This window comes from Carettochelys insculpta, chromosome 18, assembly GCF_033958435.1.
Source record: "Carettochelys insculpta isolate YL-2023 chromosome 18, ASM3395843v1, whole genome shotgun sequence".
NCBI lineage: Eukaryota > Metazoa > Chordata > Testudines > Carettochelyidae > Carettochelys > Carettochelys insculpta.
Genome location: NC_134154.1, coordinates 21512380 through 21527040, shown reverse-complemented (window position 1 = coordinate 21527040; position 14661 = coordinate 21512380). Strand labels below are relative to the sequence as shown.

At 43.4% G+C, this 14661-nt stretch overlaps 1 protein-coding gene across 1 annotated transcript in view; it reads left to right on the top strand.

Annotated features, from left to right (window-relative positions):
• The window catches only part of TMEM132C (transmembrane protein 132C), a 278501-nt gene that overhangs the window by 169105 nt on the left and 94735 nt on the right, over positions 1–14661 (top strand). Inside the window, exon 4 of the mRNA XM_075013049.1 lies at positions 14452–14635. Coding sequence (XP_074869150.1) covers positions 14452–14635 — 184 coding nt within the window. The remainder of the gene's footprint in view (positions 1–14451; positions 14636–14661) is intronic.

Sequence of the window (14661 nt, the reverse complement as noted above, 5' to 3'; positions counted from 1 at the left end):
CTGCTGCGGCAGCTGGGGATCCATGCTGCAGGCACAGGGTCTGCAACCAGTTGTCGGCTCTGTGGATCTTGTGTTGTATAGTGCAACTGTGTCTGGGAGGGGCCCTTTAAGGGAGCGACTTGCTGTTGAGTCCGCCCTGTGACCCTGTCTGCAGCTGTGCCTGGCACCCTTATTTCGATGTGTGCTACTTTGGCGTGTAGACGTTCCCTCGCAGCGCCTATTTCGATGTGGTGCTGCGCAACGTCGAAGTTGAACGTCGACGTTGCCAGCCCTGGAGGACGTGTAGACATTATTCATCGAAATAGCCTATTTCGATGTAGCGTGCACGTGTAGACGTAGCCTTAGAGTCCTTACCTTCATGGCATCCTCCGGCAAGGAGTTCCACAGGTTGACTGTGCGCTGTGTGAAGAAAAACTTTCTTTTATTAGTTTTGAACCTGCTACCCATTAATCTCGTGTGGTGTCCTCTAGTTCTTATATTATGGGAACAAGTAAATAACTTTTCAGTATTCACTTTCTCCACACAATTTATGATTTCATATACTTCTATCATATCACCCCTCAGTCTCCTCTTTTCTAGACTGAAAAGTCCCAGCCTCTCTAGCCTCTCCTCATATGGGACCCATTCAAAACCCTTAATCGTTTTAGTTGCCCTTTTCTGAACCTTTTCTAACACCAATATATCTTTTTTGAGGTGAGGAGACAACATCTGCACACAGTACTCAAGATGTGGGTGTACCATAGTTTTATATAGGGGAAGTAAGATATTCTTCGTCTTATTTTCTATCCCTTTTTTAATTATTCCTAACATCCTATTTGCTTTACTGACTGCCGCTGCACACTGTGTGGATGTTTTCAGAGAACTATCCACTATAATTCCAAGATCTCTTTCCTGATCTGTTGTAGCTAAATTTGCCCCCATGATATTGTATGTATAATTGGGGTTATTTTTCCCAATGTGCATTACCTTACACTTACCCACATTAAATTTCATTTGCCATTTTGCTGCCCAGTCACTCAGTTTGCTGAGATCTTTTTGAAGTTCTTCACAGTCTGCTTTGGTTTTGACTATCCTGAGCAGTTTGGTGCCATCTGCAAACTTTGCCACCTCACTGCTTACCTCTTTCTCTAGATCATTGACAAATAACTTGAACATGATTGGTCCCAGGACTGACCCTTGGGGAATGCCACTAGTTACCCCCTTCCATTGTGAAAATTTACCATTTATTCCTACCCTTTGTTTCCTGTCTTTTAACCAGTTCCCAATCCATGAAAGGATCTTTCCTCCTATCCCATGATGACCTAATTTACATAAGAGCCTTTGATGAGGGACCGTGTCAAAGGCTGTCTGGAAATCTAAGTATACTATGTCTACTGGATCCCCCTGTCCACGTGCTTGTTAACCCCTTCAAAGAACTCTAATAGATTAGTAACACACAACTTCCCTTTACAGAAACCATGTTGACTTTTGCTCAACAAATCATGTTCTTCTACATGTCTGACAATTTTATTCTTTACTATTGTTTCTACTAATTTGCCCAGTACTGATGCTAGACTTACCGGTCTATAATTGCTAGTTGGTGTGGGATTTGTTGGTTTCTCCTCACGATGGTTCTTTGCAGAGCTGCTGCAAGGGGAAATGCTGACTCCACAGGAGAATGAAAAAGTTGGGAATCGGTGATCCAGGGTATATTTCTCTAACTTATTTATGAGATGGGTCATGGGAGACCGTATCAAAATCTTGCTGAAGTCAAGTTATATGACATCTACTGCCACCAAAAATCAGTGGCCAGCTTAAGGTCTTAATACCTGAGACTTGAACACAGACTCAGAGAAAACTCCATGAAGCTGACAAAACATGTGATTCGGCACAGTCAGCCAATACCTTCCCTAAAAGAATGCTTTTAGAAGAGACGCCGCAGACATTTGGGTCAGCACGAACAGGCATTTAACCTGCCTTTCAAAGACACGTCCTGTTGCTGAGCACAACATTTTATCTACTGTTCCCAAACCACTAAACTAAGCAATTAAAAGGGAACTGAAAAGTATAATTTTGCATATTTAATACAATCTCTTCTTGCTGCCTTTAACAGGGTGAAGCAGGCATATAATTTAGCACTGATGTTTGGAATACTGCAGGGTTTTGTTTTTTTTTCTTTGATGACATTTAGATAAGTACAAAGTTTCTTGAAAGCAGGGAATGCAGCTCCTCTAAAAGCTCCTGACTGAGGTCTTGTTTATGGTGATCTCCCTTGAATAACTCTTAAACATTTCTTATCTCTTAAAAAAGGGAAAATAAATGCTTACCTACAGTAGCCAGGGAGGAATTTCAGCGTTGAGTGAATACTAAATAGTAAACCCACTTCTCAAAGGAAGGAAAAGATGATGAGTCGCCAAAAGAGTTTATTTCTCGAGAAATGTTATTTGTATTCCAGCAGCACATGATGGCACCATGGGAAATCAGGGTCCGGTTGAGCTAAGCACTGTGTGAGTCAGAGTAAGAGACAGCTTCTACCCCATGAAATGTTCAATCGGCATAGTTAATACAGACAAAGGATGGGACAAAGGATTATTGTTATCCCTGTTTTACAGCAAGCAAAGGGGCCAGATTCATAAAGGTATTTAGGTGCCAAACACACTGAAATCCATGAGGTAGATCTGTAAATCTAGTATATATTTTAGAGTGTTTGTCTGTCTGTCTCCATCTCTGTTTGTTCAAGAGCTCCTCGTCAACAGCAACAGCTAGAACCACCAATTTTGGTATGCAGCTTCGTCTTATCATAACTTTAAGCGAACTAAGGCTAGGTCTGCACTAGGCATTAAAGTTGGTTGTTGTGCAATTCTAGCTATGGCAATTGCATAGCTAGAATCGATTTATCTACAATCGACTTACCTGGACATCCTGTCAGAGGGAGGTTGATGAAAGAAACTCTCCCTTCAACATCCCTTACTCCTCGCAATATTGAGGAGTACAGGGATCTACTGCCGACACCTGGTAATTCAATTCTGCGCGTTCCTGCTAGGTGCACAGAATTGAACCCCAGAAGATTGACCCTGATTGGGTTGATCTTCTGCCTAGTGAAGACATATACAAAGGATTTGGTTCTGCCAGGACAGGGGCAGCAACCAAAAGAGTGAGAAGAGCCATTTTTCCAGTGTGGTAAAAAAATCAATAATTCAAGAGCCACAAGAATGTCCTTCATAAATAACATCAAAGCATACTTTTTGTAACCCCTATTTTAAGAACAGCGCACACACAATGATTTGTAATGTGATATGTTTACTGCAGGACAGTCACAAACTTTTTACATATTCTGTTTTCTCACTCTTTACAGCTACATCTACACTAGCACACTACGTTGAAGTAGCCTAGGACATCGAAATAGGCTACTTCAACATGTATCATCTACATGTCCTCCAGGGCTGGTGCCATCGACATTCCATGTTGAAGTAGCGACGGGGAACATCAAAAGGAGCCGCCCTGGAAGGAAATGTGGAGCATCCACACACACAAGCTCTCCCTGTCAAAATAAGGGGCCAGCAAAGCCCCAAGCCACTCCCTTAAAGGGCCCCTCCCAGACACACTTGCCCTGCACAGCATAAGCTCCACAGAGCTGACAACCAGTTGCAGACCCTGTGCATGCAACATGGACCCCCAGCTGCAGCAGCAGCAGCAGCAGCCAGAAGCCCTGGGCTAAGGGCTGCTGCACGGGGTGACCATAGAGCCCCGCCAGGGCTGGACAGGGCATCTCTCAATCCCTCAGCTGATGGCCGCTATGGAGGATCCCGCTATTTCGAAGTAGCGGAACGCGGATCGTCTACACACGCCCTACTTCAAGGTTGAACGTCAAAGCAGGGCACTATTCCCATCTTCAGATGGGAATTCGACATCACACCGCCTAACGTCGATTTCAACGTCGAAATAGCACACGGTACGTGTAGACGCAGCGTGTACTATTTCGACATTGTGCCAGCTACTTTGAAGTAGCTGGCTAGTGTAGACGCACCCTACATGTGTGTGCTTGTACTACTATCTTCCTGACTTGTACTCCCAAACCCACTTTAAATCATGCCAATTTACTTCCCATTTAATTTCAGTTTTCTTAAAATTTTGTTGCCCTTCACAGGAGAAATGCTGCAAGCTTCCATTTCCTTTTCAAAATCAAGACTTTAATAGCAACACAATCAAAACACAGATACAATATGATACCCCACAAGGCACTGCACACAGTAAAGGGGAAGTTGTCCAGTGTTTGGAGATCACATATCATTTGGTATTTAGAGATTGTTGTACATCGCTGAGCTTTTAGGCGGTCACTGTTTATTGCAAATAATCAAGAGGTTTTTTTTTTACTTTGCAATTATAGTATCAGGAGCCACAAAGAATATGTGTAATGTCGTGGGGAAAACCGATTAAATGTGCCAGTCTATTAAACCTCCATTTAAATGTTGGTTCAGTCAATAGCAGGTGTTTGTTATCCGAATGAGAAAGAAGAGGAGAATCACTTAACCACCCATCTCATTTGCTCAGCTTGGAGCTGGATTTTGCAGTCCATCTGAAGGAAGGGGCAGCCTGCCAGTTGCTTCGCCCAAGAGATCAGGAACTACCTTGGGAGTCATAGGATACATCGACCCATGGATCTGGGGGAGGAGGGTGATTCCCATCCTGATTAGATAAATCCCCTGTGTTTTGCTGATACAGGCTGAAACTCTGTAATCCATCGCCCTCGGGACCTGACCGGTGCAAGATGAGAGAATTTGCTGAACCACAGGAGGTCAATATTGTCTAGTATATTACCAACAGTTCCACTGCTTACTGGACTCTTACAAGACATTTAGGGGGTAAATTCCAGCTACATGACAGCAAAGAACGCTGAGAGCCAGGACTGTTGGCTGTAAAGAAATATTACGAGACTGTGTGAAACTTGGTCACACTCACAATAAGTGGTAACAGAGAGAAAGCCGTGCTAGTCTAAATGCTATCAAAACAAAAAAGCAGTAAAGTAGCACTTTAAAGACTAACAAAATAATTTATTAGTTGAACTTTTGTGGGACAGACCCACTTCTTCAGACCATAGCCATACCAGAACAGACTCAATACTTAAGGCACAGAGAACTAAAAATAGTAATCAAGGTTGAGAAATCAGAAAAAAAATTATCAAGGTGAGTAAATCAGAGACTAGAGGGGCGGGGGGAGTCAAGAATTAAATTAAGCCAGGTATGCAAAACAGCCCTATAATGACCCAGAAAATTCACATCCCGGTGCAAACCATGTGTTAATGTGTCGAATTTGAGTATAAAAGAGAGTTCAGCAGCCTCTCTTTCCAGACTGTTGTGAAAATTCCTCTTCAGTAAGATGCAGACTTTTAAGTTATTAACAGAATGGCCCACTCCCTTAAATGTTGGCTGACTGGTTTGTGGATCAGGAGTGTTTCGACAAAGTTAATGGACACAAAACAGACATAAAAACACTCCTGATCCACAAACCAGTCAGCCAACATTTTAATGGAGTGGACCATTCTGCTAACGACTTAAAAGTCTGCGTCTTACTAAAGAGGAGTTTTCACAACAGTCTTGAAAGAGAGGCTGTTAAACTCTTTTATATTCCTACTTGACACCTTAACACATGGTTTGAACTGGGATGCGAATTTTCTGCATCATTATAGGGGCTCTTTTGCATACTTGGCTTAATCTAATTCTTGGCTCCCCTCCCCCCCCACCCACTACTCTCTGATTTACTCACCTTGATAATTTTTTTTCTGATTTGTCAACCGTGATTGCTATTTTTGGTTCTCTGTGCCTTAAATATTGAGTCTGTTCTGGTAGGGCTGTGGTCTAAAGAAGTGGGTCTGTCCCACGAAAGCTCATCTAATAAATTATTTTGTTAGTCTTTAAAGTGCTACTTTACTGCTTTTTCGTTTTCACAGTAAATGGTTGTTTAGCTAGCTGTTGGACTATGGGTGTTGCTGGATGAGAGAGTGCCAGACTGGAGAGGTTCAGCCTGTAACAGAGTAAGGTGCTGGTAGCACAGACAAGTAGCAGCATGAGCTAGCAGCTCCAAGTGCATACCCCCCGCCACAGTCCAGGCGGGGTTCTACTTGGGAAAACAGAGGCTCTGATTCATACCAAGACATTGGTGCAGTCCAGCCCAGGGGTCAGCAACCTCTCCATGCGTCCTGCTGAAGTTTGACCTTTTGACCCCATGTGCAATCTGAGTATTGTTGCTACTTTTTAAAGTCACTGATAGTCCTACTTACAACAGCTTCATTAATAAATGCATTAAGATGCAGAGCTTTACCATTGAAGTAATGTTTGGTCGCATTACCTGGTCTTCTGTTAATCCTCTGGTGATAAGGGCTTTGACCAAGCTCCTGGCTGCATGTTGGGGAGTAAAGACACTTAGAAGGAGCGTGGGCACTTGGAAGTGCCCGTGGATACACACATGCCGGCACTTTGGAGTTTGACACTTCGAAGTTGCCGAGTTGTCACAGGGAAGAATTAGCCTAATGTGCTGCATATTCCCTGCAGCACTTCTGTTATAATCTCCCATCACCCAGATTACCATGCCCCTTCGAAGTTGGGGGCAAGTGTAGACAAGCCCGTTGTGAGGGAAAATTCTCACCCGCTCTAAGAACAGTTTATTGATGGGAGCAGAAGTTCATCTGCACACTTCCATTCTTAGTACATCTGTTGCTTAAGGAAAGAGAAGATTTTATTCCAGGTGCATTTTGTTGCGTGTTGCATCCTAGGGAAGGAATGCAGAACTACACAAAAAAACTACCGTCTTGATCTCTTGAGGAAAATGTTACTTTACTCTGATGTACTAAAGCCATGTAAACAATGAGACTAGCAGGCTTGTTTTCCAAGCGGTGTTTCACTGTCAAGCTGGAAACTGTGGTAGGGGAAGTATATGTCAACTGCTGTCTGGCCCTTGCCCTGTGGAGTTTGCTCAATGTCACCGTGTCAGAGCAGGAACTAATCTCATATTTTAGCATGGTTATCTACACTACAGCAGTATCAGCTTATACAGTCGGATCACAAGCATCTCAATATTTGTTCTTAAAGTCCCAGCTTTTGGAGTCATGTGATTACATGAGAATCTCAGCTTTCATTTTAAATCAAAAATCATTGTATCAGCAGAGTAAAGCTGAGAATGAAACAAGAAAGGGTCAAAAGCAGGAGGCAAATAAAAAAAACCAATGTTTATTATATGTTTAATCAAATCTTAGGCTTTTGCAGCATCTGAGGGTATGTCTACACAGCAGCCTTATTTCAAAATAATCTATTCCGGAAGAGCTATTCCAGAATAGCTTATTTTGAAATAATGCTGTTACATGCAAAATGCATTTTTAAATGGCCCTCAGCTGTTTCGAAATAGAGTGTCTACACACAATAGAGCCTATTTTGAAATAGAGCCATTAGATGCACCATGGCTTGTTTCGAACTAGGCTGTATTCCCTGTCAAACAACCTCTATTTTTGAAACAGCCATTTTGAAATAGGTAAACCTCATTCCATGAGGAATAGTGCCTATTTCCAAATAAGCCAACTGCTATTTTGAAGTAATTTCAAAATAGCAGTTGCATGGTGTAGATGCTAGCAAAGTTATTTCAAAGTGAGTTTGCTGTGGAGGCCTACCCTGATTCATGATCTCCGAGGCTCAGAACAAATCTGAAGACAACCTGTGCTGAGAAAATTCCTTCAGTTTTTTGCTTAAGGAGCAGAACAGATTTCACTTTGGCTGTATCTCTTTTAAATGCTGTATTGCTGTTGAAGTGATGACCCTAGCAGTGTTCTTTTAAGGAAAGCGTCAAAAAAAACCCAGCATGAGAGATGCAAATGAGGCATGGTGGTTGGCTTTAGTTATGTATTTTTCCCCCTGTTTTCTTCTCTTTTTGAGTCTCTTTCAAAAAATTATGAGCATTATTTTCAGAAAACAACTGATGGGGCTGTTCTGCCTGCCCTTTTGTGGCCTGATCATTTCTGAGGCTGATTCTGCCCCTTTTGGTGAGCTTTGTACTGTATTACTCAGCACTTTGCAGTCTCACTGAAATCATGTAAAGTAAGATTCTACTCGTTATGAATAAGGGTGAACAAGTCAGGATATAAAAAGTTGCTGAAGGATGTTCATTGGATTTCTCGTATCATTTAGTAAGCGTGACCCTGCATTAAGATGATACTGTCAAACCAGGGAACTCTGGAGAGCAAAGGCATTGCTATAAATTAGGTTTTCAGTAATTCCAGAAATCCTCTGGTGGTTCAAGGATTTTCAGTAAAAATATATTTGAACTAAAGATGGATATATATTTTTTTAGTCCAGGGTTCTTTAAATTTATCTTTGAGGGTCATGGCATTAAATCAGAACTAGTGATTTAGCAGGCAACTGGTCTTAGAATCACTCATTTAAGAGTCAAAATGCCTGTGTTACTCCAAGCCATAACTCAACTTTTTGAAATTGCTCATCAGGGACTGCCAGTTCATGCTTGTAGACAGGCGTTCAACACAGCTTTCAGTTTGTTTATGGATGTTACGTCAGCTGAGTTCCCTACCCTGACAGACAAATGTGTTGCCGCTCCTTCCCTACTTACTCATTATCTGACTTATCCAGCCCACTGCTCTGCAACAGCCTCTCCAGCACTGTGCTGGCCTCAAGCGCTGCTGGCTTCAGTTGAATTCTGGCCATGCTTGGCTGGAGCAGGCTCTTAACCAGGGACACACTTGATGCTTTTTCTACTGCTTGACCTCTCTACTGAAGCTGAATTTGCTATGGACTCCTCACTTTGGTGAATTCCTCCTCCCCCAGCAACAGGGATGCTACTGGGTCAGGTTTACACAGCATGTTGCTTTCAACTCCCTGGTCTGCAGTGGGATTTCTCCTGCCCATCAGAACTCAACAACTGCTGATATGAGCAGTATTGTTGATCTACACTAGGTGGACTCCAGCTGAGGGGGAGTTTTTCTCAAAGCAGCAAGACTTTGTTGATGAATATATGGTTCCTAATGAATTGTCAGTGAGATGCCTAAAGAATATTTCAGCCCCAAGGATCCTAGCTATCTTACATCACTTGCTAATTGCATTTACATCACCAGAGACTTAAAAAACACTTTTTGGACCCTAATGAATATAAAGCGCTGAATTGTGTGGCAGAGATTCTCCTGAGCCTTTTCCTTCTCTTCACCCTTTATGGCTGTGTCCACACAAGAGGCTTTTCTCAGCAAAACTGAGCTTTTGTCAGGAAAAACCGCAGTGCATCTACATGCAAAATGTGCTTTGTCAACAATTTGTCAACAAAACCCAGCACATCTGCTGGCAGCATTAGACCTCTCCCCGTTCAGGTGTTCTGTTGACAAAACAGCCTTGTAGACGCTCTGGGGCCCATATGTCAACAGAGTTTCGGGTTCACTGGGCAGCCCTTTTTGCAGACCTTCCAGTCAGCCGTTCTGTCACAAGAGGGATGGGCAGCCTGGCTGCCCTCTGTCGACAGAGCGGATTGTTCTTTCAGTCTGTTATTATGTGTAGACACAATCTGGCAACTGTTTTGCTGGGAAATCCCTTCCAACAGTGACTTCTGTCGACAGAGGCTTCTTGTGCAGACGTAGCCTGTATGTTTTTAATTATTCCTACATAAACAAATAAGTTCTCTAGCTTGTAAAATCTTGTTTCTTGGGGCACATGTCACCTCTGAGGTACAGTTCCTCCTGGCTATCAGGGATAGTAACTTACCACTAAGCCTGTGCCAGTACAGGCTGAACTTTTAGTCTGGAACTCTCGTCCAGCAATATTTGTGATCCAGCATGATTTTCATTAGCTGGATGTCCACTTACTGGTGTGACCAAGTTTCCTGCAGTCCCATAAAGTTTGTTTACAGCCACCAGTCCTGGCTGTCAGTGTTCTGGAATGTGATTTAGCTCTAATTTTTCCCTAAATGTCTTCTAAGAGCCCAGTCAGCAGTGGAAGTGTTAGTAATGCTGCTCGACAATATTGACCTCCTGTGGTCTGGTTCAGCACTGGTCAGATCCCGAGGGTGCCAGACTAGAGAGATTCAACCTGTAGTAAATTATTAACTCCACCACCATCAAGGTGACTCAGCTGCTCTGGCCAGTGAGCAGCAGATATGGAACTAAGGCTCTGTCTGCACATTTTCAAGTTTAAAGTGCTACCCCGGCAATGCCTGAACAGAGTATTGTGGTCACAGCAAAAGCACTGGGAGAGAGTTCTCCCAGCTCTGGGAGCCTGCTTACAATAGCACTTTACAGCGCTGTAGCTTGCTGCAATTTGCAGGGCGGGGGGCTTCACATCTCTGAGCCAGATAATTACAGCGCAGTAGACAGACCTTAAGTCTCCACTCATTTCCTTCTTCCTCCTCTGCCTAAACATTGCCCATCTGCTCCAGAAGAGAATAACTGGGTAATTACTCCTGTGGACCTAGACACTAAAGCAGGGGTGGGCAACCACGAATCATAAGTGGGCCTCCTGAGTGGCCCTCCTTCACCTCAGTGGGCCACAACAACATAAAGCCCGCTGGAATTTCTCCTCTGGCCCCACAACCCATTCCCATCTTCCCCACCTCTCCAACACACCTCTTGTGCACTGAGGCACCGGAGCCCCATACTTCCTATGCCCTTCCCTGCCCTCCCAGCATTTTCAGGCCACACAAATCACCTGACTGGTGCTCTGTCCCTGCTCCTCCCCTTCCCTCCCAAAGCTGGAATGCTGCATATCAGCTGTTCATGGCATTCCAGCTCTGGAAGGGAGGAGAGGAGGACGGAGCACAAATTATGTGACTCATACCTCCTTCGAAAGTCCAGGGGAGTGTAGGGCTTCAGTTCCCCAGTGTGCAAGGTGCTTTAAGGAGGGAGGCAGCAAGGGGGTCCACAGGGCACAAGTGGAGCCCCAGTGGGACGCACACAGCCCACAAGCTGCAGGTTGCCCGCCACTGCCCTAATGGTATAATGGTGCAAAGGGATTTCTCACTGTCTTGTCCAAGCCACTGTCAGCCCTGAATGAGTCAAGTATTTTCAGCTCCAAATGAATGCATGGACCGAACTGGTCCAGGACAATCAGACTCCAGACAAATCCAACTCATACTCCAACCCCTGAGCACTTCTTCAGAAGTTCCCCCACAATAAGCTGCATTTGCCATCACTCTGTGCTCCGCACATTAGAAAAGTTTTGTAATTATTTGCTGTTTTGGTGCCTGGGTAGTTGTAAATGCTAGAAATTAAGGAATTGCTGTTTCAGTCAGTGAACAAGCTCTGAACATTAAATGTGTTTCATGAGAAGGGTTTTTTTTTTCCAGCCATTATGCATCTCAGAAGGCATATTTTTTTCAAGTGGCCACTTTCCCAGCTGTTGCTCCTCTGTCTCTCCTGTAGGGAAGAGAAAAAGGAAATAGATGCTGGTGCAATGTGGTATGAAAGTTTTAGTGGCATGATTTTGAGACAGGGCCATTGCTCACACATGGAGGAGCTGGAAGGAAATTATGCACATCATCCTGAGCAAGTGCCAATAAAATCTTTCTACTGTACTGCGTGTCTTCCAGGAGACTGTGTGCCACACATATTACAGAATAAAAATGTGCTGCTAAAAAAGCTGGGTTTTCTATCCCACCCCCTGCTGAAGCAGGAGATCTGCATGTGACTCCAAAGACAGGGAAAAGGTAGTTTTAGATTTAATGAAAACTGGTGTTCAAATCACAGAGGTGTTTTGCAGATCTCAGCCGTAAGTGATGTATCTTCAGAAGTTTCTACCAATTGCCTAAGAATATCACAAATAAAGAGAATAATACTGGAGTCTAAGCAGAGACGACTGGTGCAGGGATTCCAAGGGGGCACTGTCCACATTCCTGCGGCTTGCCCCCTCCCTCTTCATGCCCCGCCATGCCCCTCCACCTCCCACCCCTACTGTGCTCATGCCCCCCCCACCCCTGGTGCACCTGTGCCCACTACTTCTGAGGCAGTCCCTCCCTCCCTTGGAGTGGCGCTGCTCTCGGCTTGTGCTGCTCAAGGGGAGGGGCAGGACTGCCTCTGCATCTTTTACAGTGAGTACGGACAGAGGAGACACTGGGGGGTTGGCCCTCTGTGCACACCCCATGTGTTCCCTATGAGTCTAGCTAGGTATGTATCACTGTTTGTTTAGACCAGCAGTTAGTGCTGTAGTTTCCATTGGAAACATGTTGCACTGGAAGAGAAGGTCCAGTGGCTATTGGCTTGGGAAAGCTTCAGTGCACTTCCTTGTTCTGCCACAGACTTCTGTGAGACCTTGGACAAGTCAGTCAGCAAGTCAGTTTCCCATTTCTGACATTGGGATAAGAGCACTTCCCATGTCAGCAAAAACATATGAAACAGCTGCTTATATAGTATGGAATGGAGATCATTTAAGTACATTAGGTTCTAGGTCCCCAGCCCTCCCTGCTCCGCCCCTTTGGCCAGAAGTCCCTGATCACACAATTGATCTGGTTAGACCTTTTTGTTGCGGTAGTTACTACTGCATATTTCACATCTGCTCCCAGGCTATTAAGAGAGGTCTTCAGCTTTTTGATGTGGGGCAGCTCTCCTGGCATATATTGCAACTCCGAGCAGTTCTGAAGTTGCTCTTGAATTTGTTGTATATTTCATACACCTGAAAACTCTGCAATGGTCGGTCATATGTAAAAGAAGTGTCAGTTTCTATGCATCAGACCTAGAAATGGTGAGAAAAATACCTTTTCAGGTGCCATTCATCCAAGGTATAATGGTATCTTTAACAGCTAAATGAACTCAGTAGCTCGGCTGATCCGGGTTTCTTTGCATATAATCATGCCTTCAAATAAACTACAAGTTCAGTCCAATACATGTTCCTTTTGGGATGTTACACTAGTGCATAAACCAGAGTTATCATAGTTTCCTGATACTTACAAGCAATAAGATTTATTTCGTGGAAACTTTGGAAATGGGCTGATCTTGAGTTATGAAATGCTATGCCTACATATCTGTCACATTACCCCTCAAAATCACTGTATAAATGCATTAAAGAAAATCTACCACTTTCACACAAGTGTCTCGATTTCTCTCTTTCAGGAGAGGGACACTTTCTCTACTAAGCAAAGGCACTTAAAAATATTAGCTAGTATTAAGACTTTTCTGACGAAGCCTTTCAAAGGAAAATCCGCAATGAAACAGTCATTGTGCTGGAAAAGGTTTTACTTCTTAAATAATCGTGTGAGCTCCTGTGACAGTGTAACTGCAAGACTAAAACATGGTGATTACTCGCCAAAGGGTTAGAAGGAAAGATGACAATTAGGGAAGTTTAAAAGAAGGAGAGTTCATAATAGACTGTTGCTGAGCCTCAGAAGTGGACCTTTGCCTGTGGAGGGAAGTCAGACAAAAATCTGATGAGAATTGGATAGTATCACACTTGTCATACTGGTGCTTGTTCTTTCTTCACAGGAATAGGGGTAATTTGGAGTAACGTACTGTGAAACATCACCAGAAGCACTATAGGCCAGCACTAAACAAGTTAGTGTATAGTCACAGATGGAAAAGAATAATTTAAATTTTCTGCAATATCCTAGCCATATCAGTTGGTCCCTTAATTCCTTGGGAGTTGAGTAGATTCATTTCTTGGACATTTTTTCCTGATATATTAAAAAAATTTCTTGGCTTTTTAAATATATATCTTTGACTATTTGCTCTTTAAATCCCGTGAGCCCTCTAGATTTCCAAACATTATATTTCATGTGCCATATTTTATGCTCCTTTGTATTGGCTTTACTTGGGTTTTATTTCCATTTTCTGGGAGTTATTTCTGAGGCTTAAATAACCTCTTGAACCTAGCTATTTAAGCATATTAGCACTTATTCTTGTCTTATGTTGATTCGCTGCTGCTTTTAAGGAATTTTCAATTGACTTCCATTGTGAGCAGTTCATATAGTTCTAATGATTCACTTTGCGATCAATAACATTACGCTTGGCTCAGTTTTGACCTGCACCAAGTTTAGACTGGTATATCTTCCTCAACTTCATTGGAGATATCCCTGGCTCTACTAGCATACAAAAAAGAGACTCAGGCTCACTGCAAGGATCAAATCATATTTGCAAAATTATCAAAATATGCAGTTATAAATCACACACCTATCAGGTGTGCTTCAGTGGCTCATGTGGTAGGGCTTAAACCATTTGCAGAGAGCAAGAATGAGTCTCTTCTACAGTCTTACCTGTGAGCCAGCTGGCATTTTGCTCAAGCTATAGAGGCTCATACATTGAGATCTAGCAGTCGTAGGTTCAGTTCTACCTGTCTGTGTTACACAGCTGAGTAAATATCTTTGCTTATGTCTTACACCTCCTCCCGGAAGAATATGAAGTACAGAAAGCTATATTTTCTTGTTCATATCGCAAAAGGTTTGTTCTATATTTCCGTACTGTCCTCCCCAGTCACTATAATGTTTCTTCACTTTCCCTCTTCATCTTTCCAGAAGTAACAGTTTATTCCGTGAAGTCGTGCAGATGAACTTCGAAATAGCCAGTTTCAGCAGTCTTTCTGGAACGCAGCCCATCACGTGGCAGGTGGAATACCCTCGGAAGGGGACAACGGACATAACCCATTCTGAAATCTTCATCTCCCAGAAGGACCTGGTGGGAATCGTTCCACTGGCAATGGTAAGAGATTCTCTGGAAAGCACGGT